The 26,827-nt window shown below is 45.9% G+C and overlaps 1 protein-coding gene across 2 annotated transcripts in view; it reads right to left on the bottom strand.

Moving 5' to 3' along the window:
- The window catches only part of fam241a (family with sequence similarity 241 member A), a 38,466-nt gene extending 17,495 nt beyond the window's left edge, over positions 1-20,971 (bottom strand). Inside the window, exon 1 of one of the 2 annotated variants that reach the window (XM_085962218.1) lies at positions 20,699-20,971. In XM_085962218.1, the coding sequence (XP_085818344.1) occupies positions 20,699-20,770 (72 nt within the window). In that variant the 5' untranslated portion in view covers positions 20,771-20,971. The remainder of the gene's footprint in view (positions 1-20,698) is intronic. The other variant, XM_085962220.1, reaches the window with a different exon arrangement.
- Between the last annotated feature and the right edge of the window lie 5,856 nt (positions 20,972-26,827).

Raw genomic sequence — 26,827 nt, 5'->3', positions numbered from 1 at the left:
TCCCCCCTAGCCAGGAAGAAGAGGCCGAGCAGCCAGACTCCTCCGAGGAAGCTGCAACCTCTGAGGGCGCAGCGTCACCAGAATTCAGCGCACCCAGCACCAGCGCAGACACTCACACCTCGGTGGGACCTTCGGGACATAGAGTAGTGTTGTCACCTGGTGTATCACAGCTCACAAGTGAGCATCAGCAGATTGTGGAGACAGGGACAGTAGGGGAGAGTCCTAGTCGGAGGGCGCAGGACTCTGCCAGCTCGGCTTAGCAGCATGTCGACCCTCTGCCTCTGGGTCCATCCATAAGATCAGAGGTGATGGAACTCCAGGCACAGATGCAGGAATCTGACAGGTTTTGTCTCTAGGGTCGCTGCGAGTGTGGAGCGAATGGAGGAGTCCATAGCGAACATGAGCAGAGCCTCTGTGGAGTCATTGGCGCATGAACACATCACCACCGAAAGGATGGCTACCTCCGTGGAAACGATTACTACCTCTGTGGTAAGGCTGGCTACCGTACAGGAGAGGAGGGCTACGGCCATGGAGGAGCTTAGTCGCCAGGGTATGGAAAACATGGTCATTGTTCAGAATAGAATGACATCTCTTGAGGAGCGATGGGCATCTATTGAACAGAGAAACCAGACCTTCATGGAAGTCCTTCTGAGTAGGACTGCTATTGCAGATACGGGTCCCCATGGCCCCCCTGATGTACAGCAAGGTGCTCTCCAGCCACTTGCAGGCGCTGAGGGGGACCTGACCCATGAGAGGGAGGTTGGTGGCAGACCTCAAGGAAGTGGGGGCTCCTCTCCAAGCGCTCACACCTCCATGCCACTGCAGAGCCCTCGGTCAGAATCCCACCGGAGTCCACACCCAAGTGAGATAGACGTCTCAACCCCTGCACAGCCGCAGGAGCAGCAGACTGTTGACGAGCCCTCACAGGCTTGCAACCCCAGAGGACGCCCGCCAAAGGTGTCGAGACAGGAGCAGCAGGAAAGTGAGCAAGGGGCCTCCACATCTGCTGAAGCCACAGGGGAAGCACTACGTAGGAGCACGTGTAAGAGGAAGATAAAGCACAAATAGTCACAAGGGTAGTCACTTGGGTGCAATTTTGTGTTTAGTGTAAAAATGCCATCACGTCGTAATTGTATAAAAATTCTGATGGCAAATGTTGCAGTTGTGGCGTCTGTCATTTCGCTATTGGGACTTCCACATTGAGGCCTTAGGAATACTTGCAACTGTCAGTATGGTGGTCGGAGTGCTAGGAATCCTCTGGTTCTTGGCCATCGTCAATGCTCTGGTAAGAAGCTGCGAGGCAAAAGTGTTTGATTGACTCGGCTAAGCAAATCTGGCCAGGATGAGTGTTCCTTGCATCCTGGCAGCAATGTTCTCGTGTAATGCTGCCGCTGGTTGATGGGCCTCTGCTGGATGTTCGTTTTCGCCCTCCTCCTCCTCATCTGAGGATGATATGAGAGGAGCCACTTGGTCCTCAGGAATCTGCAAACCACGATGCTGTGCCATGTTGTGAAGTGCACAGCAAACCACGATGATTCTGGAGACCCTGGCTGCCGAGTACTGCAGGTCTCCACCTGATCTATCCAGGCATCTGAAGCGCATCTTCAGCAAACCGATGGTTTGCTCGATTATGGCTCTGGTGGACATATGGCTGGAGTTGTAGCTCTCCTCAGCTTTGTTGGATGGTCTCCTCAATGGCGTCAGCAGCCACATCCTCAGGAGATAGCCCTTGTCTCCAAGTAGCCATCCGTTAAGTTGGTCTGGCGGATTGAATAGCGGAGGCACACTAGACTGGCGCAGTATGAAGGAGTCATGGCAACTGCCAGGGTACATGGCGCAAAAATGCAAAATTTCCTTCTTGTGGTCACACACCAGCTGAACGTTAAGGGAGTGGAAGCCCTTGTGGTTGACAAAAATACCTGGATTGCGATGGGGTGCCTTAAGGGCCACAAGTGTGCAGTCAACGACGCCCTACACCCTTGGAAAGACTGCCAGATGAGCTAATCCAACCGCTCGCGCCATGACACTTGCTCGATCCTTGGTGAAATGGATGTGATTGTGCGCGAGGACAAAGAGGGCATCGGTTACCTGCGTGATGCAAGTGTGTGCGGCCACCTGGGAGATGCCGCTGATGTCTGCTGCTGATCCCTGGAATGAGCCTGAGGCAAAAAAGTTGAGTGCGGTGGTGACTTTGACGGCCACTAGTAATGCTTGTCCACCTGGTCCTCTGGGCAGCAGGTCTTGCTGTAGCATTGCGCAGATGTCAGTCACTACCTCTCACGAAAGTCGGAGCCGCCTTTGGCACTGCTGCTCAGACATGTTGAGATAGGTGACCCTGCGTCTGTAGACCCTGTTTGGGGGGTATCTCCTGCACCGACGGGCTTCCAGGCGCTGGCCCCTTCTGGCCTGTGCAGCCTCAGGTGGGTGAGCAGCAGCCTGGCGCTCCTGCTGCTGCTGCAGAGGCTGGTGCTCGAGCTCCTCTAATGCCCATGAGAAGGAAATAAATGGCTCCCATGCTTCTGGTAGATGCCTCCATTGAGGAAGCGCTGAGTGAAGGTGGCGAGAGGGCTTTCCTACGGGGCCACACTGGAGATGGGCATGAGGCTCCAACCTTCCACAAGTGCGGTTAAGCCTTCTAAAAGTTGCCCCAGACCTGAGACCACTAAGTCCTGCCACCTGCAAATGATGGCTGATCAAATCTCCTCTTTAATGGTTGACCTGCAGTTGATAGTCAGCAATCCAATAGTGCTCCCACCAGGTTTCACATTCGTGTTTCCCACCAGGTGTGTTTTACGTGGGAAAAGGGTTAAATTTGCAAGGGCCTTTTAAAATAGGATTATAGAGGCCGTTTAGTGGTTGTTAAGGGCCTTAAAGACCAGTCCCGCCTATTGGATGCGGGACCATCAGACACGCCTGAAGTCGGGAACCAGGCGGGGGGGGGGGGGGGGGGTTCCGCCAGTTTTTGCGATTTTAACCCCCCGCACGCCTCCATGGCTCAATGAAAATTGAGCCCTACGAGTTTAATAATGCTGATATTTTTCTTCTGAGAAACTAGAACTCCAGTGACATCTGTTCAAAATATTTTTTTTTTAAAACTATAACCGATTTAATAAATGTCAGCTTGGCTCAATTGGTAGCACTCTTGCCTAAAGTTATTGGTTTAAGCCCCACTTCAGGATTTAGCACATAATCTAGGCTGGTACTTCAGTGCTCTAAGGAAGCACGCTATTGTCAGAGATGCCATTTTTCAGAGATTAAGCCAAGGCCTGTTCTAGTGGTTCAGGTTGATGTTAGAGAACCCGTGGCATTACTCAGAGCAGGGAGTTCTCCCTCAACCAACATTCTTCCCTCAGCCACCACTGCCAAAAATCAAATTAATTGGTCAGTCATCTCATTGCTGTTTGTGGGACCTTGCTGTGCACAAATTGGCCGGCACATTTTTTCACGTAACAATAATTGCGCAAGGGAACCCATTCTATGTGGAGTGCTTGTGATACGATGTTACAGGATGCAAAATCTTACTTTCTGCCTCCTTCATTAATGTCTTCCCATGATGTGAATTACAATATAGCTATGGTGACATTTGCAAAACGGGAATCCCTCAAGTATGTATAAAATGATAGTGATTTTAAAGCATTGATTTTTTTAAAATTACAAATGTATTGGTTATTCACGGTGTTCAAGTGCTGCCCAGATTATTGTGTCAGATTTGCTCCTTGGCCAGTCCTTGACCGTGAACAGATAGATCTAATGTAATGCATGTCCAACTTGCAGGGCCTGTTCTTTTTAGCTGTATTCCGACGCTGCTGCAGCCGGCTGGTAGTCGAGACGGGATCTTTGTTTACAGACGGTCAGTCCCTCCTCCCGATCCTCATCCTTTTTTATATATAAAAATAGCTGTATTTTGTAAATTTGATCTAATAAAACTATCTGAAAGTAATGATCATTCAAAACTCCAAGGGCTTCTTCACTTTTTAAAACCTTGTGTTACTCCAAGTGAGTCAAGACATTCACAAATGGTTGAATTTATGGGCAGACGTACACTGTTTATGGCTTGTAAGTGAAGATTTTAATGTGGGAGAGCAGTTGCAACATGATCAAGAATAGTTTCATCTCACTTTTGAAACCTGTTATATCAGTAAGTATATTCAGTCTTGCCGAGACAAAAAAGACCTGCGCTTTTCCGCCTCCTGTTGCTGGCGGTGGCATTGTGGCTGCTGCTGGCCCATTCAGCAGCACCCATCACTGATTGTAGAGACTTTCCAGGGGGTCTGCAAAAAAATCCTCAATGTCAGCACCCTCGCCTCAGAGTCAGAAGTTATGGGTTCAAGTCCGACTCCAGAGACTTGAGCACAAAAATCTAGTTGGACACTCCAGTGCAGCACTGATAGAGTGCTGCACTGTCGGAGGTGCCGTCTTTCGGATGGGACATTAAACCGTGGTCCTGTCTTCTCTCTCGGGTGGACGTAAAAGATCCAGTGGCACTATTTTGAAGAAGAGCAGGGGAGTTATCCCCAATGTCCTGGCCAATATTTATCCCTCAATCAACATCACTAAAACAGATTATCTGGTCGTTATCGCATTGCTGTTTGTGGGAGCTTGCCGTGTGGCTGCCACGTTTCCTACATTACAACAATGACTATGCTTCAAATAGTACTTCATTGGCTGTAAAGCACTTTGGGACGTCCGGTGGTCGTGAAAGGCGCTATATAAATGCAAGTCTTTCTTTCTTTCTATGGACTCATGTTTGAGAACCACTGCCCTAGATGCCTGGCAATGTAGCTTCCTCTGTAGATTTCAAAATAATACTGTCAAACTTACAATGATAAACTATGTGGAATGAGGAAAATTGAACCTGCATCTCACCACTAACACTGCATAACGCCGTTCAATTACACTGCATCATTGTGCTGCCTCCACAGATGCTTTTTAAAAGTTCTAGCATCAAGGAGACTGGTGGAGGAGTGGGTCGGCACACTGTACTCTCACATCAGAGACCTGTGTTTCAATCCAGCATGAACTGATGGGATGAAAGCTCTCTCTCACTCAAAGAAAGCCGATTTTCCAGAGCTACGAGATAAAGCCTCATCACTTGAGGTACTCCAAACCGATCACAGTTCACCGATAATGGAGGAGGTGGCTATTAAATCCTCTGCTCTGTCCCAGTGTCAAGTTTCGAGGATTTTTTGTGGCTGCACCCATCCATGCAATTCAAAGAAACAACTGGGCCGAGAGTGTCTGTCTTTTCCTGATATGATGCCTAATCATTGCTGATAGAAACTGGATGTATCTTTCTTAATTGTGAACTTTGTAGTAATAGTTTACAACTGAATGGCTTACTAGACCACTTCAGAGGGCATTAAGAGTCAATGCATAGTCAGAGTAGGTCAGACTGGATATCTACACTTCCACTCTTAACTATTCATCCTGGATCTCAACTCAGTTTCGTTTTTTAACCACTTGTTACTGACTAGAAAATAATAAAGAAACAATGAAATGAAGGTAATAAACAATTAAATGAAAATTTAAAATCATATACACCCCTTTCCAAGCTGTTTAGATTTTGCATTGAGTAAGAATTCTATGTTGCAAAATCAGTCAATAGCATTTGTTTGTTGCCTGTACTGTGAACAATTATTTGGTCAGATACAATGTTAAGTAAGACTATTGCAGTCAATCAAATAGTTTGCCAACTATTATTCAACCATTTAGCAGCCCAACTAGTTTATACTAATGCTACTGGTAAAGCAGGTACATTGTGCCAATATTTTATAGGCCACCAACTAGTGGGAAGGATATAGAGGAGCAAAATTGCAGAGCGATGCAAGAACTATAGAATAGTGATAACGGGGGACTTCAGCTATCCTAATATAGACTGGGATAGGAATAATGTAAAGGGCAGAGAGGGAGAAGAATTTCTGAGGTGTGTTCAGGAGAACTTTTTTGATCAGTACGTTTCCAACCCAATGAGGAAGGAGGCATTGCTGGGTCTGGTTCTGGGGAATGAGGTGGGTCAAGTGGAGCAAGTGTCAATAGGGGAAAATTTATGGAACAGTGATCATAGTGTCATAAGGTTTAGATTAGCTATGGAAAAGGACAGGGAGCAATCTACAGTAAAAATACTTAATTGGAGGAAGGTCAATTTCAGTGGTTTGAGAATGGATCTGGCCCAGGTAAATTGGAATCAAAGATTGGCAGGCAAAACTGTAATCGAACAATGGGCTGCCTTTAAAGAGATGGTTCGGGTACAGTCTAGGTATATTCCCATGAGAGGGAAAGGTAGGGCAACCAAAGTCAGAGCTCCCTGGATGACGAAAGAGATAGAGTATAAGATGAAGCAAAAAAAAGCACATATGACAGATGTCAGGTTGAGAATACAAGTGAGAACCAGGCTGAATATAGAAAGTTCAGAGGGGAAGTGAAAAAGGAAATAAGAGGGACAAAGAGAGCGTATGAGAATAGATTGGCAGCTAACATAAAAGGGAATCCAAAAGCCTTCTATAGGCATATAACTAGTAAACGGGTAGTAAGAGGTGGTGTGGGGCCAATTAAGGACCAAAATGGAGACCTACACATGGAGGCAGAGGGCATGGCTGAGGTACTAAATGAGTACTTTGCATCTGGCTTTAGTAAGGAAAAAGATGCTGCCAAAGTCAGTGAAAGAGGAGGTAGTTGAGATACTGGATGGGATAAAAATTGATAAAAAGGAGGAGGTACTAGAAATGCTGGCTGTACTTAAAGTAGATAAGCCACCAGGACCGGATGGGATGCATCCTAGGATGCTGAGGGAAGTAAAGGTGGAAACTGCGGAGGTACTGGCCATAATCTTCCAATCCTCCTTAGATACTGGGGTGGTGCCGGAGGACTGGCGAATTGCAAATGTTACACCCTTATTCAAAAAAGGGTGCAAGGATAAACCCATCAACTACAGACCAATCAGTTTAACCTCAGTAGTGGAGAAGCTTTTAGATATGATAATCCGGAACAAAATTAAGAGTCACTTGGACAAGTGTGGATTAATTAAGGAAAGACAGCATGGATTTGTTAAAGGCAAATCATGATTAACTAACTTGATTGAGTTTTTTGCTGAGGTAACAGAGAGGGTTGATGAGGGCAATGCGGTTGATGTGGTGTACATGGACTTCCAAAAAGGCGTTTGATAAAGTGCCACATAATAGGCTTGCCAGCAAAGTTGAAGCCCATGGAATAAAAGGGACAGTGGCAGTAGAATTACGAAATTAGCTAAGTGACAGGAAACAAAGAGTAGTGGTGAACGGTTGTTTTTTTTGGACTGGAGGAACGTATACAGTGGTGTTCCCCAGGGGTCAGTACTAGGACCACTGCTTTTCGTGATCTATATTAATGACTTGGACTTGGGAGTACAGGGCACAATTTCAAAATTTGCAGATGACACAAAAACTTGGAAATATAGGGAACAGTGAGGAGGATAGTGATAGACTTCAAGAGGACATAGACAGGCTGGTGAAATGGGCAGACACGCGGCAGATGAAATTTGACGCAGAAAAGTGCGAAGTCATACATTTTGGTAGGAAGAACGAGGAGAGGCAATATAAACTAAAGGGTGCAATCCTAAAGGGGGTGCATGAACAGAGAGACCTGGGGGTGTAGGTGCAGGGCCGGTTGAGATAGAGGTTAAAAAAGCATACAGGATCCTGGGCTTCATAAATAGAAGCATAGAGTACAAAAGCAAGGAAGTTATGATGAACCTTTATAAAATACTGGTTCGACCTCAGCTGGAATGTTGTGTTCAATTCTGGGCACTGCACTTTCGGAAAGATGTGAAGGCCTTAGAGAGGGTGCAGAAAAGATTTACAAGAATGGATAGACTGGAGAAGCTGGGGTTGTTCTTAGAACAGAGAAGGTTGAAGGGAGATTTGATAGAAGTGTTCAAAATCATGAGCAGTTTAGACAGAGTAGATAGAAACTGTTCCCATTGGCGGAAGGGTCGAGAACCAGAGGACACAGATTTAAGGTGATTGGCAGAAGAACCAAAAGGTGACAGGAGGAAAACTTTTTTACGCAGCGAGTGGTTAGGATCTGGAATGCACTGCCTGAAAGGGTGGTGGAGGCAGACTCAATTGTGGCTTTCTAAAGGGAATTAGATAAGTACTTGAAGGAAAAACATTTTGCAGGGCTACGGGGAGTGGGTCTAGCTGAAGTGCTCTTGCAGAGAGTGGCACAGGCTCAACAGGCCGAATGGCCTCTTTGCTGTAACCATTCTATATGAATTGGTGGCATTAGAAATATATACAGATTAATATCACCCTGGGTGCGTTCATTTAAAACTATACTTAGGCCTGTACGGTGAAAGAGGTTTCCCTAACTAAGTATAGTTGCCTGAAGAACTTCATGTTTCAGAAACTGAATGAAATTCAATAAAGTAAAGTAAAAACATATTCTACACAATGTCGACTGTGCTTAAAATTCTTACCTCATCTGCAAAACATAGATAAATCAAAAATTAAACCGACAACACCCACTTTTTCAGCAGTCAATTCAGACTTTGGGTAATATTCATGGTGAAAATTTGGTAACAGTACTCTTACTGTAAACATGGCAAACTAAATCATAAAATTGTATGTTTTTGAGCACTGGAAGATGCTGAAAAGCCAATATCAAAGTACATTTCTGTATGGAGGGTGGTTAATGAACAAATAGAAATGAAAGTTTTTTTTAAGGACAGCTGCGAGTATCCTGAGAACTAGTTTGGACAGTCCCAATTCAATATCTGGAGAGCACAAGTCCAGACCACAACATTGTCCATAAATTGGCATTTAAAATGATCCAAAAAAGATGATTATTATCAATCTCCCAAAATTTGGGTAAAAGCATATTAATAGGGTAATATAAAGGGAGCTTTGAATCTGATTTAGGAGTGGTCACTGAAATTTGTGCAAAAATTTTACTTTCTCCATCCCTGACATTACTTAACTGGATTAGCAGAAACCCCATCCTTCCAGATATATGGAAGTAACTACAAAGTAACAGTCCAAGAAGCTCACAGGTGACAGCACAAATTAATAGTGAACATTGAGCACAATTGTGACAGTTATTGCAAGTATATCACCAAGTCACTTGGAGTTGATGGACTGCTTATAGAAATAACAGGCAGTGTTTTTTTTTTTTTATTTGTTACGAGTCTGTGGGCAATACTGGCAAGCTTCCATTTATTGCCATCCTTAGTTTCCCTGAGAAGGTGGCTGTGGGGCTTCTTCTTGAAGCCACTGCATTACAACAGAGTGGCTTCCTAGGTCAGATGACATTAAAATTCAAACACATAGAATATGACTGAAGTCACATGTAGGCCAGACCATGTAGTGGTGGCAGATTTCCTTCCTTGAAGGACTTTAATGCACCAGTTATGGTTTAACTGCAATCGGTCAGCTTTCATGGTCAATTTCTGGTTCCAACGTGCAAATTATTTGATATAATGAATTCAATTTCACAACTTCAATGGTGGGATTTACAATCACGAGCTATGTTAATATAACCTTTGTGATCTTCCCAATGCATCCTTGGGAATACCAACGGTTTAGCTATTATGTTTGTTTTGTATTTTAACCTTTACACTGTTGGTAGCTCCAGGGCAACTACCATCTCCCCAAGTCAGCTGGTTCTGTACTTTTTCAGATCATGCATGTGGTGCTGAAGATAATATGCAGTAATATATTCGAGCAGTAAAGCCACTGAGATATCAAGGACAGCTTTATTATTTTATTAACACCAAGCTACTAAAAGTAACTTTGCTAATGCTCTGTCGTTCCATTTTTCTCATTGCTCTCTGCTCTTTTTATTTCCTTAAGCTTTAATTTTACAATATTTTCCAATCTAACCTATCTTGGCTTTCTTATTCCCCATCTGAAAGAAATTACCTGCAACTTACAAGTTTTCTTCCTTTCAACATCTGATTGATCATTTTGGAGTTAGCAGCAAGTTTATGAGAGAAAAAAAAAGATTTTCATTGGCTGAGAACCAGCTTTAAAGATTGGTTTCCCTGCCAAATGAAAGCCAGGATCAGAAAATGCATCATTTAACATTTTCAAAACAGACCAGAGGATAACTTCTATACGAGAAGCTGTGAAAGGTGAATGGTTGGAAACAAATTTTGATTAACTGTAAAAGAAACAGAAATTCCAGCCTAATGTTAAGAAGCAATGCTACATGCAATTTAGAAAAAAATTCCTTGGGGCTTCTCCCGCTCCGCCTCTAACTTTGGCGGAAACCCTGAAGTTCTGGTGGTGAAAAGGGAGAAGCACCAAGGAAATTCACCCCCATAATGTTTTGTTTGCCTCTTCTAAATAACTTACATTAACGCACTCATTAATTTTTTTTTACCATAAATAATAGCATAGCATGTAGGTGTAAGCTACATAGCACTTGTATTCATGTTTCAGAAAACTACTGATGTACCGACTGTTAGGGAAGCTGAATTTCAATCCAAATTTAAGTGCTGTATTTTCTTCTGAGTTGGGTTCACTGCCGCAAGGGGGTGGGATTACAGAAAGACCATGTATTTTGGAAAGAAAAGGCTTTTGCATATTGAATCATGATCGGTGTTGTAAAAATCACCTGGAGAATCTGAAATATTTAAACTGAACCCTTTCCCAATATCTTTGATTTACATTGAAGGAATACTGACATTATTATTATGATTTGTCAATGTATATTGGAACTTTATACCATTTTTAGCAACATTGATTAAAATAATTATTTTGCAGACACTTAGTAAAGAATTTGACTAACTTAAAATGTCATCATAAACAAAGATATTTACTGCATGTGTGTGTCCTGTCCCTAGGCTTAACAAATGCTTTTAACACAATTTTAAAATTTGGGGTTATTCCTATTTCAAATGAAACAACCAACTTCTTAGAGACACAGAAAGCAGTAACATTTCTTAGTATCTTCCTTCATGAAACCACAATTACACCCTGAGCCAAAACTTGCTTTGTTTTATCTCATAATTAAGTCAGTATGGGACCAATTTTCCTGCCCCAGTTCCTGGGCATTAGGGACAGGAAATAAACACAGAGACTGGTAACTGCAGGTTTCCCTTTTTATGCACAATGTACATTTCCAATGGGTCAGTTGAAGGAAGCTTGCACTTGAAACAGATGGGAATTTTGCTGTAGTATTTAAATAATATGGATTGTCCTCCAGTGTCCGTTTGCACTCTTTACATGAATCAAACAGCAAGTGAGATCACCCACCAATATAACCGGGTGCTGAAGAGTATAGGTTAAGTACATTTAAAGGGCCAGAAAGATCCTTGCAGCAATTTTGAGGTCATTTCTGACAAGCTTTTATTATTTTTTTTAATCTTTGCTCCTGGCACTTGGTTCTCAACTGCGACAATTATTTTAATTTGTTTGCCCCCACCTTATCTAAGGTGCAGAGAGAAGATAAGGATCAAAGAAGGGACACACAAGAGTTGCTCTGTGCCCACCTGCCAGTGCCTGCCTGCACACCCGCATCTGAAGACAAGTGACCCGAGCTCAATGGCATGCAGAGACTTCGACTTTGAAGGTAGGTTGTGACAGCAGGCTTGATGGGCACAGACAGGTGTGAACTGCACCAAGTCCCGTTCGCCCATTACCTGTGCTCGCTGACGTACACTGGCTCCTGGTTAAGCAGCGCCTCGATTTCAAAATTCTCATCCTTGTTTTCAAATGCCTCCATGGCCTCACCCCTCCTTATCTCTGTAGTTTCCTTCAGCCCCACAATCCCCCAGAGATATCTGCACTCCTCTAATTCTGCCCTCTTGCGCATCCCCGATTATAATCGCTCAACCATTGGTGGCCATGCCTTCTGTTGCCTAGGCTCTAAGCTCTGGAATTCCCTGCCTAAACCTCTCCGCCTCTCTTTCCTCCTTTAAGATGCTCCTTAAAACCTACCTCTTTGACCAAGCTTTTGGTCACCTGCCCTAATTTCTCCTTATGTGGCTCGGTGTCAAATTCTTTTTGTCTTGTAATACTCCTGTGCAGCGCCATGGGACATTTTACTACACTATATAAGTTATTGTTGTTGACTAACCATTATGGAGGTATGATTATGCCCATTCACACCATATTATGATACTACATGAAAGGCAGCATCAGCCAGCATAGTCTAATTAGCCATACCCACCCAGATGCCACCATACTTACAGGCATTGTTGCACTTACAGGACAACAGCTGTGGGCAAGTCTCTTCACAGGGTGCAGGTCAGCAGACGTAGAACTGTGTTACATGCTGCTAACATGTACTGTAGGGCTGGCACAGATAGTGACAGAACCAGTTTGCTGTAGCTTCAAGTCTGCATAACGCATTTCCTTTTCCCTTCGATTTTGGCTATTTCTTAATCCCAGCCCTTTAACCTGCTAATGGGTTGAAATGCCTTTCTAAAGTTCAACTGGGATAGACAAGGCGATTGTTAGGCTCACTCCAGCTTACCGACGCGAGGCACGGGCCATTTTAATTCTCTGCCCTCATTAAAATATACTAGGCCCAACTCCCACCTGAACCCAACTTTAGGCCGGTGGGCAGGAGTCGGGCGAGTGCGGCAGAAGGCTACAGCTGGGACCTGCAGGAATGGTCCTCAGCAGTTTTGGTAAGTGGTAGCGGGGGTAAACATAGAAGATAGGAGCAGGAGTAGGCCATTCGGCCCCTCGATCCTGCTCCGCCATTCAATGAGATCATGGCTGATCATCCAAATTCAGTACCCTGTCCCTGCCTTCTCCCCATATCCCTTGATCCCTTTAGCCTTAAGAAATATATCTAACTCCTTCTTGAATATATTTAATGAACTGGCCTCCACTGCCTTCTGTGGTAGAGAATTCCACAGGTTCACCACTCTCTGGGTGAAGAAATTCCTCCTCATCTCTGTCCTAAATGGCTTACACCTTATCCTTAGACTGTGACCCCTGGTTCTGGACTCCCCAGCCATCAGGAACATCCTTCCTGCATCTAGTCTGTCTAGTCCTGTTAAAATTTTATAAGTTTCAATGAGATCCCCTCTCATTCTTCTAAACTCCAGCGATTATAAGCCCAATCGACCAAATCTCTCCTCATATGTCATTCCTGCCATCGCAGGTATCAGTCTGGTGAATCTTCGCTGCACTCCCTCCATGGCAAGAACATCCTTCCTCAGATAAGGCGACCAAAACTGCACACAATACTCAAGGTGTGGTCTCACCAAGGCCCTGTACAACTGCAGCAAGACATCCTTGTTCCTGTACTCGAACCCTCTCGCTACGAAGGCCAACATACCATTTGCCTTCTTAACCGCCTGCTGCACCTGCATGCTTACCTTCAGCAACTGGTGCACAAGGACACCCAGGTCTCGTTGCACTTCTCCTTCTCCCAATCTATTGCCATTCAGATAATAATACTGGAGTTTCTCGTGTTGGCATTGCCGATTGTGACTGGTGGAGGGAAGCCCGGGGCCCTAGGTTTCCTTGTGAGAACTGGAGGACCACACCAGCTCCACCTAGTCCAGAGGAAACATATTGCAATAAAAAAAAAGGTACAGTACTTACCTTTTTGGCCCTCTTCTGAATCTGCTGCTCCTTTGCACCTGATGCTCCTGGCGAGGCCGGCACTGAGCAACGAACGCGGCTGCCAAGAAACATCGAGGTCTAAATGACAGCATCAGATCCCGACTTTTGACTTCCAATGAGGCCCTTGCCTGCTTGATGCAAGGACCTCGATGGCTGTCCAGGACGTGCCTGTTAAGATGCCATGCAGCGCGAGACCAGCCAAGATCAGGTGAGTAGGTCGCTGCAAGCATTTTAACCTCCTGCACGCCCCATTCTAGTCATTTGTGGGGGGTTAAAATTAGGGCTTAAAGGATTTTAGAATTTTTGTACCCCCCCACATGATTTTCTACTCTCATCACTAGTGTGTTTCTTACACTTGCTCTGGTCTCTATCTGCATCAGTGACAAATTATAGAAATATAAGTAGATCAAGGAAAGTTGTATTAGCACATTATCCTCAGGCATCTTAATCTTAAGACGTGAATTGCGCAATACATAATCTCTCCTAGGAATGACTTTGCTCTTGGACGCTGGTCTTGATTCAAAGTACTAAACTGGGGTGTTCTGCATTTAGAGATGTACAAACTCAAATGATGCCTCCAATCATTAATCAGCAATACATTCTCATACATGTTCATTTTAACAGGAAGCAAAATATTTGGGAAATAATAATAAGGAACCAAACATTTCCTAGACTGAAATATGGGAGGTGGGTGTTAGATCCGTGGTTCAGTGGATAAATAATTACACGGATGCTGTACATAAACAAATAACAGGTCTTTACTGGAGGAGGGTGATCTCTAGACTGGGGTACAGAGGCATCCGCACAGCTTATATACCAGTGTGGTCACTGCAGGTACTACAGTATACAGGGGCTGTAAAAAGTAGTTCTGACTTAAAGCACATACACTACAATTCCTCCCTTAATATTCAAATAACAATTACATTTTTACATGTACATTCAATAACAAAAAGTCCATTTATAGATTCAGTCTTTGGGGCGGCTTCCTGACCCTTTCGGGATAGCGCCTTTCCAGAGGTTCTTGTTCTTGGTGCAGAGGCGATTCTGACCCCTTTTCATCGGGTAGTTCATCGGGCTCCACTGCTACTGGGTCTGAAGTAGATGCTACCGGTATGTCGGGTTCATCCCCAGGTACTCGAGACATTGGGTTGACGCCTTCCTGTGACGCTAAGATCTGATCGACGTGGCGTCTCACAATGTTCTCCCCGACATCCACTGTGTACATTAATGGCCCCTGCCTTGTACATATCGTTCCGGGTTGCCACTTCTCTGTTCGATAGTCACAGGCCAAGACTGGTTGCCCTGCATTGAAGCTCCTTGTCGGCTTCTCGTTGATGTGCTGGAATTGTTTGTCCTCAACATTTCTTCGCACATTTGGTCTGAGCAAGTCCAGACGAGATCTCAACCTTCGGTTAAAGAACATCATGGCCGGGGTCTGGTTGGTAACTGCATGTGTCGCGTTTCGGTAGGCTAATAAGAAATTGTCCATCTTATGCTGTAGTGGAATTTCCTCATCGCACATGGCCTTTATCGCCTTCTTAAAGGTTTGTACGAACCTCTCAGCTAATCCATTGGTGGCTGGATGATACGGGGCGGATGTGTAATGCCTTACCCCATTCCTTCTCATGAATTTTTGGAACTCGTCGGACACAAACTGTGGCCCATTATCAGAGCAGATCTGCTCTGGCAAACCGTTTCTGGCAAATATGGTCCGTAGGACTGCAATCGTTTTCTCTGTAGTGGTTGAAGACATCTTTATCACCTCAGGCCACTTATGAGCATCCACTGCTATTAAGAACATTGAGTCCATGAATGGACCAGCGAAATCAATGTGCACCCGTTGCCATGGAGAGGAGGGCCACTCCCATGGGTGTAGAGGGGCAAGTGGTGGTGCATTTTGGACCTTCTGGCATCCTAAGCAGCTCTTAGTTAGGTCTTCGGTTTGTTGATGGATTCCCGGCCACCACACAAGCCCTAGCAAGGCTTTTCATTTTCACTCCCCCCAGATGACCTTCATGTAGCTCCTTTAGCACTCTCTCCCTTAACTTGGGTGGAATCACCACTCTGGATCCACACATCACTGTCCCCTGGCATACTGACAGCTGTTCTCTTCTGGATGAGAATGCTGGCAACAGTGAGTCGCCACGTGTTGGCCATCCCCTCACCGTCAATTCATATACCCGTGACAGCGTCGGATCATTGCGGGTCTCCTTCTCTATATCCACGTTTGTTACTGGCAATCGTTCAATTATCGACGAATAAAATATCTCGATAGGGTCCACTGCTGGTGCTTCCTCCACCGTAGGCAGTGGCAGGCGCGATAGCCCATCAGCGTTCCCATGCTGTTCGTGCCTTTATATTCTATTTCATATTGAGTCGCCCCTAGAAACAGGGACCATCTTTGTAACCGCTGTGCAGTCATTACTGGCACGCCCTTCTTAGGATTAAAGATGGAGACAAGTGGTTGGTGGTCAGTCAGCAAGGTGAACTTCTGCCCATGCAGATAGTGGTTGAATTTTTTTACTCCCCATACTAGGCTGAGGGCCTCCCTGTCAATCTGGGCGTAGTTGTGCTCGGCTGAGGTTAGTGACCGAGACGCAAAGGCTACTGGCCTCTCCAACCCGTCTGGGAATTTGTGCGACAGCACCGCTCCAATGCCGTAGGGTGATGCATCACATGCCAAACGAATTGGTAGTGCTGGGTTGAAATGGGCCAACACCTCTTTTGATGTGATCAATTCTTTACACTTCTGGAAAGCTCGTCTACGTTCGTCATCCCACTTCCATGGTACCCCTGTTTGCAGTAGGGTGTTCAGCGGGTGTAATACCGTAGACAAATTTGGTAAAAACTTGTGGTAATAGTTTACCAGCCCGAGGAACGACCTCAGTTGTGACACATTTTCCGGTGCTGGAGCCTTGACTACTGCCTCAATCTTGTCAGGGGACTTATGTAACCCCTCTTCATCGATGACGTGTCCGCAATACGAGATCTGTTTCTGGAAAAACTCGCACTTGTGGCGATTAGCTCGTAGCCCATATTCCTTTAATCTGGCGAGCACCTTCTCCAAGTTAGCAAGGTGATCACCGTCATTTTCGCCCGTGACCAAGATGTCATCCAAATAACACTGGGTCCCTGGAATCCCTTGCAGGACCTGATCCATCGCCCTTTGCCAGATAGCCGGAGCCGAGGCTACTCCAAACACCAGCTGGTTGTATTGATAGAGACCTTTATGGGTGTTGATCGTAAAGGTAATGTTTCAAAGCTTTTTCTACCTCCATTTGCAAGTACGCCTGGGCTAGATCAATTTTGGTGAAGTGTTTACCACCAGATAGCGAGGCGAAAATATCCTCAATTCGTGGAAGCGGATATTGCACCGTGTGAAGGACTGGGTTCACTGTCACCTTAAAATCCCCACAGATGCAGACCTTCTTTGGTTCCCCAGGCGTATTACTCAACGACCTCTTCATTACAGGAACGATGGGTGTAGCCCACTCGCTCCAGTCCACTTTGGACAGTACTCCTGAACGTTCCAACCCTTCCAGCTCTGCTTCAACCGCTGGTCTGATCGCATAAGGCACTGGTCTGGCCTTCAGAAACTTTGGGCTTGCATTATCCTCTATTTTAATTGTTGCTGTTATTCCTTTTAGTGTTCCTAGTCCCTCCTGGAACACTTCTTTTGCGTCAGTTAGCATTTTTGACAGTCGTCCAGGTGTGACGGCGTCATCCTTTTTGGCCTCCACCTTCAGTGCCTGTATGGAATGCCAATCTAAATGTATCTTCCGGATCCATTCACGTCCTAGGAGTGGTGGTCCTCCATTTGGTAATACATATATATCCATTTTAGGTATTTCCTGGCCTTTATATGTCACTTTCACCCTTATTTTTCCTTTGGGGTAGACTTTTTGCCCCGTATACGTCTTCAAGGCAATCTCTGTAGCTTTGAAGGGTATGTGTGAAAATAGCCGCTTGTAGTCTCTTTGATTTATGACTGTTAGAGCTGACCCTGTGTCCAATTCCATTTCCACTTGGACTCCGTCTATCTTGAGTGTAACCCAGATAGTCTGGTGATCCTCCATTTTGGTTACCTTATGTAGTTTCAGACAACCCAGCTCCTTGCTTCCGGAGTCTGTATCACTTTTCTGTTCGTCTGAACTACTGTCCATCACCTTATGTACCTTTTTGTACTTCTCCTGTGGAGATTTCTTGCTGTTGGTTTTCTTCCCAGATCTGCAGACTCTTGCTATGTGTCCTGCTTTCCCACACTGTCTGCACACTTGGTCCTTGAACCAACAATCTTTCTGGTCATGTGTTGTTCTGCCGCAGCGATAGCACTTCCCTGTTCCATAGGTCATTTCATTGGTGCCATATTCTTGCGGTCTCCGTTGTATCTCTGCAGCGCCCCTTGCGGCTGCTTCGTGTGACACTGCCATACTGAAAGCTTTGTCCAGCGTAAGGTCCTTTTCTGATAGAAGCCGTTTCTGGGTTCCTTCACTTTGTAGCCCACACACAAACTTGTCCCTTAACGTGTCTGCTAGTCCCGCTCCAAACTGGCAGTGTTTCGATAGCTTGCGCAGTTCCGTTAGGTACTCAGCATTGCTTTCGTCTTTGTGTTGGTTCCTTTTATGGAACTTAAATCGTTCTGCTATCAGCAGCGGTGTGGGGCTTAAGTGGTCCTGTAGGATTTCTACTATGCTTCCAAAATCCTTGTTTACCGGCTTCTCTGGGGTTATTAGATTTCGCAGTAACCCATAAGTTTTTGCACCCATGGAATTTAACAGAACCAGTGCTTTATTAGCATCTGGCACTTCATTCGCCCTGCAGTACACCTCAATACGTTCCACATATGTCGCCCAATCTTCGACTTCATTGTCGAACGTAGAGATACTGCCACTCTTCGGCATCCTTGGTTGTGCGTTAACTATCCCCAATGGTGCCTCCCGCGCTTCCCCTTCTTCTCCGCTGGCACAAAATGGCGTCTCCCGCGCTTTCCTTCCTTCCCGCGCTCGCCCGTCTTCTCCGCTGCGGCTTCGCAAAATGGCGTCTCCCGCGCTCTTCCTTCTTCTCTGCGGCTCAATGGCGCCTCCCGCACTCTCCCTGCTTCTCAATGGCGTCTCCCCTTGCTTCGCCCCGCGGACCCTGATCAGCCAGTGATCCCTGGCTGTGCTCTGCGTGTTCTTCTCTTGATATTGTCGATGCCACTCAGTCTAGAACCCGGCTGTTTCTTACCCTCTCTCTCTCTCTCTCCGGTTTGGAGTATTTTTCCTCGATGCCGCTCGGTGATCAACCCCCGGCTGCACCCTGCTCTCTTCACCCTCTTTCTTACCCCGTCGACGCTGCCCGGCTCTCTCTCTCTGCCGTCGATCGGCTCCAGCCGCCGCTGCTCGGGAAGGGTCTGCTCTGGACCGGTCGTCGGTCTCTTACTGCTCGTTGTGGCTGGGGAACCAAGCCCGGCTCTCCACAGCCTCCCCAGCGAAGTTGGATCTCTGCCTGACTGCTGGGCGGTTGCTCGCGGTCAACGCCCGGTGTTCCTGGACTCGACTATTTTTTTTTTTTTTTTAAATAAATGTTGCAGGTAGATTCGCATCAACACTCGTCGCCACTGTTAGATCCGTGGTTCAGTGGATAAATAATTACACGGATGCTGTACATAAACAAATAACAGGTCTTTACTGGAGGAGGGTGATCTCTAGACTGGGGTACAGAGGCATGCGCACAGCTTATATACTGGTGTGGTCACTGCCGGTACTACAGTATACAGGGGCTGTAAAAAGTAGTTCTGACTTAAAGCACATACACTACAGTGGGGTCAAAAGAGAGAAAGAAAACAACAAAAAACAAGGAAATTCTCAACAGAAAATACATTTCGTGACCTCTGACCAATCTTTAAAATCCTCTACAGATTATGGGATTGAAGAAATTTCTGGGATTCACATTGACTGATGATAGGTACAGGTGCTGCTCATTGAATGCCAGTTTCTGTCTTATATGTGGACATTAAATTTAAATTAGGTTTAGGCACAAATATCAAATTGTGTCACCAAATCTACAGTTTTCACCCAAAACAGATGCCCCCCCCCCCCTCTTTTTGGATGGACCTCAACACCTGACCCTTTGCAACACCAAACAAGGGACCAGGCAGTCTGTGAAAAGCAAGGCCATAATAAAGCAATTAATTTTAGCTTCCTATATTAACTGAGGGACCAATTGCTCTCTAAGTCAGTGCTTAGACTAGCAAAAGTAATTGGATAGGAATCATGAGCAACATGGGAATGCTGGCTGGTTTTCCCCATCCTACAAAGAAAGCTAGCTGTATCAATTGCATCACTAACTTTGAATGTGATCAACTAATGTAGTAGCACAGACAAGGAATCAATTCTAAGATCTTTCTGGCCTGTGAATCTGAGTACCACACCCACTGCACCAGCAGAGCAGAATTGTTATTAAGTGTTTGAATTAATGCTAAACTGTAGTTGTGTGTTCTGCTTCACCTGATGCCTGTCGGGTCTTATTTTCACACTCACTGTCGCCCTCATATTACAAGGGATTTGAATGTAAACAAATAGGACTGGAGTCGGGGTACAGAAAACAAATACAATTTGGAGAAATGGCAGTACAGTATCCTCACACTTCAAAAAAAGCACAGAACTCCATTAATTTCCTCGTGTAGCGCAATGCCTGATACATCCCATGCACACTGACAGTTTAAGAGTCATCTCGAAAGCAACAACACTACAAATCCCAGGGCGCAGTGCGATCACAGCTCTCCACCCCATGTCTCTGACAGTTCAACAATACTCACCGAATTTAAAGCAGGAAACACATATTTGGGGGAGCAGTTTTACGTTTTTACGTTCGGTGTGCCCGTTTGGGCAGCTAGCTAAGCCTGATTGTACACGCGACAAACACAGATTTTAATAATATTAAAATTAAAGCACATGGCGGGACTAGAGCGAGACGAATCATTGAAACATTTGTTGCGTCCGCCTCGTTTTCTAAGCCAAGGGAATCTAATGCTGATTTGGCCACAGTCAACTCATTTTAATTTTAGCAAAACCCCTCAAGCGGAAAATTAAACCAAATAAAAGCCTCGTTACTCCAGTCAGGAACTCCCAAGCAGTGTATGCATATGCCGGGGTTACCTGTGGGCTTGTGCCGTTACTCTTGCTGCTGCTGTTGCCGCTGGCGCTGCCCTCGCCCCAGCGCCGCTCCATGGCACCGGGCTATCTGTCCGTCCGCTCGCGCGCTCTGCCCAGAGAATGTACCGAGCCAGCCTTCAATGACGTCAGCCCGGGAAAGGGCGGTTCCTTCGCAACCACAGTGATTGACAGTTGGCGCTGGGCTCCAGCTGGTTTGTGCAGAGCGACACCTTTGTACCTGGGCCGCGACAAGGCGGAGCTCCTCGTTAGGCAAGAGCAACCGGCACGTCGATCTACCCCGGATAAATATTGATCCCAGATAGTCGTATTAGTCACGCATTCTTTATTTGAAGGTGTGTGCATTATCCGGCAGATCTCTCACCTCTCGTTCACTGATTTGCCAGAGACAGCGGCTGTTTTTGGCGTGAAAAGGGATTTATTTTTCTGTCTGTGAGAGAAAAATAAACCAATTTCCGTGTGTTTGCAATCTACTGCATTCTTCTCCAAGTGTGGTGATTGAGGGCATGCGCCTGTTTGTAAAACTGAAGAAGCTAATGAGCAGTTTCTATTTTTATTACATAATATTTCCCATGGCATTACTGGCTGTAAGATGGAACAGATGGGCTGTCCTTTGCCTGTCTCTTGTCGTCTACTTGCTGCTACTTACTTATTTCTAGAGGGATAGAATTGAAAAGTAGTGATGTTATGCAAAACTTGTATCAAACCTTGGTTAGACCACACTTGGAATACTGCGTACAATTCTGGTCGCCATATTATAAAAAAGATATAGAGGCACTGGAGAGGGTGCAGAGAAGATTTACAAGGATGATAGCAGAAATGTGAGGTTTTACCTAACGGGAAAGGATGAACAGGCTGGCTCTCTTTTTTCTTGAAAAGAGAAGGCTGAGGGGTGGCCTAATAGAGGTCTTTAAAATTATGATAGGTTTTGATAGAGTGGATACAGACAGAGTGTTTCCACTTGTGGGGAAGAGCAAAACGAGAGGCCATCAATGTAAGATAGTCACCAAGAAATCAAATAGGGAATTCAGAAGAAACTTCTTTACCCAGAGAGTGGTGAGAATGTGGAACTCGCTACCACAGGGAGTGGTTGAAGCGAAAAGCATAGATGCATTTAAGGGGAAGCTAGATAAGCATATGAGAGAGTAGGGAATAGAGGGCTATGCTGGTAGAGTTAGATGGTGATGGATGGGAGGAGGCTCGAGTGGAGCATAAATGCCGGCATGGATTGACTGGGCCGAATGGCCTGTTTCTATGCTGTATATTCTATGTAATCCTATGTAAATCTCTCTCTTCGGCTTCTGTATTTCTTTTCTTCTGCTGCTTTATTTCCTTTTGGGTGAGAGGCAGTGGGTTTCTTGTGTAACAGGGAACAGAGATGCCTATTTGTAATAAACCAATAATGGTGACACTGGGTTGCCCTAGTGCCACCAACCTAAAGACAGCTGCACAAGTGCCCCCTCTTAAGGAGGCACCAGTAATATACCCTGCGATGCCCACTGGTCGCTCCAAGGCCACCCGGGCATGGGCAAGACCGCGGAAGAGAGGCAGGCAGCATGAGCGCTATGAATACTGTTTTAGCCAGGCTTAGGAGCAGACCCACAAGAAGGCCCTCCGACCTGCCTGCCCTCCTCCGTCATGGCTGACCAACAACTAAGAGTGTGGGACTGAAATTGAATCAAAAATTGAGGAGTAGCCCCCTTAAATAGTGAAATGGGGCTGTAACCTCTTACACTTTGCATAGATATGAAGCACGGTTTCATCCAGACTGCAGAAGTTGCAGTGGCCTCGGTATTCCTAAAGTGGCTTAAAAAATAATTGACGCCTCTGCTCCCTGCAACACTCTGCAAGCCTGATCCCCAGTTGTGCAGGGAAGGATCCCCATGTATAGAGCCTTCCATTGGGGTCCCCTGCCTCCGCCAGATGGGGGAACAGAAATGTCAAGGTCTGAGGGCCATAGGCTGCATTTTTTGGTTGTGGTTGTGGAGTGACCAGGCCGGGATCACAGGCTGACGGGAGGCATACAGCTTAAATTTCAGATTGTAACAGGGGGACGATCTGACTAGGGCTGCAGAATGGTTTAGGTCGTGGGTGCGGGGAGGAACTTGGCCAGAGGGCAGCAGAAAGGAATGCAAATGGGGTGACTGTGGAAAAGAATGTGAAGGGAGTTGTGCCCCAGTCTGATATTGGCTCCTGCAGCCCCACATCCTGTTTGCAGGGAACAGGGACTCAAACAAGCTAAAAAATAAATTATGAAATTAAACTAAAACTTTACTGCATTGCCATCTATAGCAGAATGGCATAGGCAGTGGAGCTTGGAGGAGCAGCAGCACCACCTAGCATTGGGAGAACGATAAAGTAAGTATAATGGTAAGTTAAAAGCAATACCAAGGCATGACAACAGTGTGACATAGCAGTATGACAAACAGAACTTGCACAAGGACAGTGGAATTCCTGACCATGGGAAGGCATAACCAGGGTGTATGCTGGGCAGGGTGCTTGTCAGACTGCTTGTCCGGCATACAGTTCTGGATGAGCAGAAATTTTCTCCAATTAAATATTGGAAAGACCGAGGCCATTGTTTTCAGTCCCCACCACAAACTCTGTTCCCTAGCCACCAACTCCATCCTGTAAGCTTTTTATTTCGACTGGTGATAAATTGACAGCAAGACCAATTCATTTGAAACAATTTGGAATAAATTTATTAAACACACACACTCATGCAAGTTTATTAAACACACACAGTCATGCACATCAAAACAATAGCCTACTGGTATTTATGGACTTTACTCGATTACAACACATAAGGTAATGGGTTAGATTTACAGAGACTTGTACTTCCCCGAGTCAAGCAATGCACACGGCCTTTTTCCTTGCTTCTTGGTCTGGTCTGTAGAGCGAGGGCTTCTTGTTTTTCTGCATGGTCATCCAGAGAGAGAGAGAGAGAGAGAGTCTCTGGGGGGTTATCCTGTTATGCAGGTTTCCTTTGTTAAATTTCACGCCATTGCCTTACCCAGGGGTGATCCATACACATCAAATTTATCTTTATTACATATGTCTTATATTAAAAATCTCGAGTCCATCACACCTACAAAACATATATTTTTATTCTTACAATCCCTCTCCTCAACATCTGTCTGAGGCTGACCCACACTGTTCGCAACCTTGGTGTCATATTTGACCCTGAAATGAGCTTCCGACCACATATCCGCAGCATAACAAAGACTGCCTATTTCCACCTCCGTAACATCGCCCGTCTCCGACCTTGCTTCAGCCCATCCGCTGCGGAAACCCTCATCCATGCCTTTGTTAACTCTAGACTTGACTATTCCAACGCACTCCTGGCTGGCCCTCCCACATTCTACCCTGCGTAAACTTGAGGTCATCCAAAACTCACCTGCCCGTGTCCTAACTCGCACCAAGTCCCGTTCGCCCATCACCCCTGTGCTCACTGACCTACATTGGCTCCCAGTTAAGCAGCGCCTCGATTTCAAAATTCTCATCCTTGTTTTCAAATCCCTCCATGGCCTCGCCCCTCCCTATCTCTGTAATCCCTTTCAGCCCCATAAGAGCAAAGTGTATTCTCAGAAGTTTAAAAACATAGAGGCACCTAGATGAAAGGTAGTTAAGATGATGATTGGCAGTTGTTTTTCCCAGAGATGGGTAAATAAGCAATTTATTAGTTGGACTGGGTGTTCAGAAAGACATCTGTGTTGAAAAACCCTTTGATCTCTCTTGGTCTGTGAAAGGAGCAGGCTTTTTGGACACCAAATGAGAGGCTTTTAAGAACAGAACAAAGACACCAGTCAGGCAGCCAGTGCAGTGCTGCTAAAAGGTTAAAAAGGCAGGAGACTGCAGGAGAGAAGTTCGGCCTCGGCTACAGGGCTGAATGCAGAGCGATTCTGTTTAATCAAGAAGATAAACCACCAATGAGAAAGTAGGTGTGTTCTTTATTTTGGAACACTATGCATATACATGATTGAACTAAGGGTCTCTGATCTTACCTGGCTGTTGCTATGTACGTCTCACCTTACTATGGAATAGAAACATAGAAGATACGAGCAGGAGTAGGCCATTCGGCCCCTCGAGCCTGCTCCGCCATTCAATGAGATCATGACTGACCATCCAAATTCAGTACCCTGTCCCTGCTTTCTCCCCATATCCCTTGATCGCTTTAGCCTTAAGAAATATATCTATTTAATGAATTGGCCTCAACTGCCTTCTGTGGTAGAGAATTCCACAGGTTCACCACTCTCTGGGTGAAGAAATTCCTCCTCATCTCAGTCCTAAATGGCCTACCCCTTATCCTTAGACTGTGACCCCTGGTTCTGGACTCCCCCACCATCGGGAACATCCTTCCTGCATCTAGTCTGTTTAGTCCTGTTAAAATTTTATAAGTTTCAATGAGATCCCCTCTCATTTTTCTAAACTCCAGCGAGTATAAGCCCAATCGACACAATCTCTCCTCATATGTCATTCCTGCCATCCCAGGTATCAGTCTGGTGAATCTTCGCTGCACTCCCTCCATGGCAAGAACATCCATCCTCAGATAAGGCGACCAAAACTGCACACTCAAGGTGTGGTCTTACCAAGGCCCTGTACAACTGCAGCAAGATATCCTTGTTCCTGTACTCAAACCCTCTCGCTACGAAGGCCAACATACCATTTGCCTTCTTAACCGCCTGCTGCACCTGCATGCTTACCTTCAGCGATTGGTGCACAAGGACACCCAGGTCTCGTTACACTTCCCCTTCTCCCAATCTATTGCTGTTCAGATAATAATCTGCCTTCCTGTTTTTGCCACCAAAGTGGATAACCTTGCATTTATCCACATTATACTGCATCTGCCATGCATCTGCCCAATCACCCAACCTGTCCAAATTATACTGGAGTTTCTCGGCATCCTTCTCACAGCACACACGCCCACCCAGCTTTGTGTCATCTGCAAACATTAAAGAAGCTTAATGATACAAATCAACTTTGCCTCAACTAATGTTAACCCAGTCAGCCATCAGATATACAAGTGCAAAAGACACAAATCCAGATCGCAAGAGGATTCTATAATTGTACCCCAGGATACGGTACCATACAAGTAGATATAGGGCAGCCAACTCCCCAAAAAATAAATGTTCAGACTGCTTAAGGGAGCAGAGTGAGCTCAACAAATTTTGCCCTCAAGACTTCCAGGGGGGAAAATTTGGTTGCCTTGCGCCTCCTGTTAGCACCCTGGGATGCAAAGCAACTGGCACCCGGGCGCGGCGCCGCCAACGCCTCCCGTGAAATTCAGCAGTTGGTTAGTGGCGGCGATAACCGTTAGCACCCTGTGGCGCTGCGCCGCCAGCGATGACGTCATCGCCGTGCGCAGTGCCCCGCTCGCGCCCCGGCTGCGATCTTTGGTAGCGCCCCTGACTTACCGCCGGATACTATGTCCGATGGGGTCAGGGGGGTTTACCTGCGGCCGGGGCAGCGCTAATTGAAGGCGAGGTGCCGGGCGGCCATTTTTGTTGCTGGTCGCCTGCTAGCAGCTGTCCCCGGCCTCCTCTTTGTAACATTTGCATATTGAATTATCATTGGCCCGCAGGCATCTGTAAGGAATACCTATTATATTCACATGTGATCACATGCTGAGTTGTCATTGGCCTGCAGGCATCTGTAAGGACTACTATTGTTTTGAAGACCCAGGCTAGGGGCCCTAATGCCATCTTTTCCCCACTGTGCTGTAGGAGTAAGATCACAGACCTAATGCTTAATAAAAGAGTTAAACTGTAATACTCTGTTGTCCTGCAATATATTATTTTTGTACAAAGTGTACAAAACAACACTCTTCAGCCCTCCTGCGGAGTGCCAGCTGCGCTCCGTGAGCCCGGCACTTGTCTTGAGTGCTGGGCTCTTTTGCCGGCACTCCGATCCCTGGTGGCCCAGCTGGGCCCCGGGTTGCGCTGCGCTAGGCCCCTCCCCTTTATTCCCTTGCAGCGCCTCAAGAGGGAGGCGGGCGCTTCCAGTAGCGTCCCGCTTCTCTCTCGGGGCACTACCGATGAATTTCGGCCGCGGGGGTGGTAATTTTTTCGGGGCGCTAATTTTCCCCCCCCTAATGGCCCAGAAATTAGGCTTGGG

This window comes from Somniosus microcephalus, chromosome 2 (assembly GCF_052327205.1).
Source record: "Somniosus microcephalus isolate GS21.2 chromosome 2, FLI_Smic_1.0, whole genome shotgun sequence".
NCBI classification, from domain to species: Eukaryota; Metazoa; Chordata; class Chondrichthyes; order Squaliformes; family Somniosidae; genus Somniosus; species Somniosus microcephalus.
The sequence above is the reverse complement of the archived record's forward strand: the minus strand, read 5'-3'. Positions and strand labels throughout refer to the sequence as shown.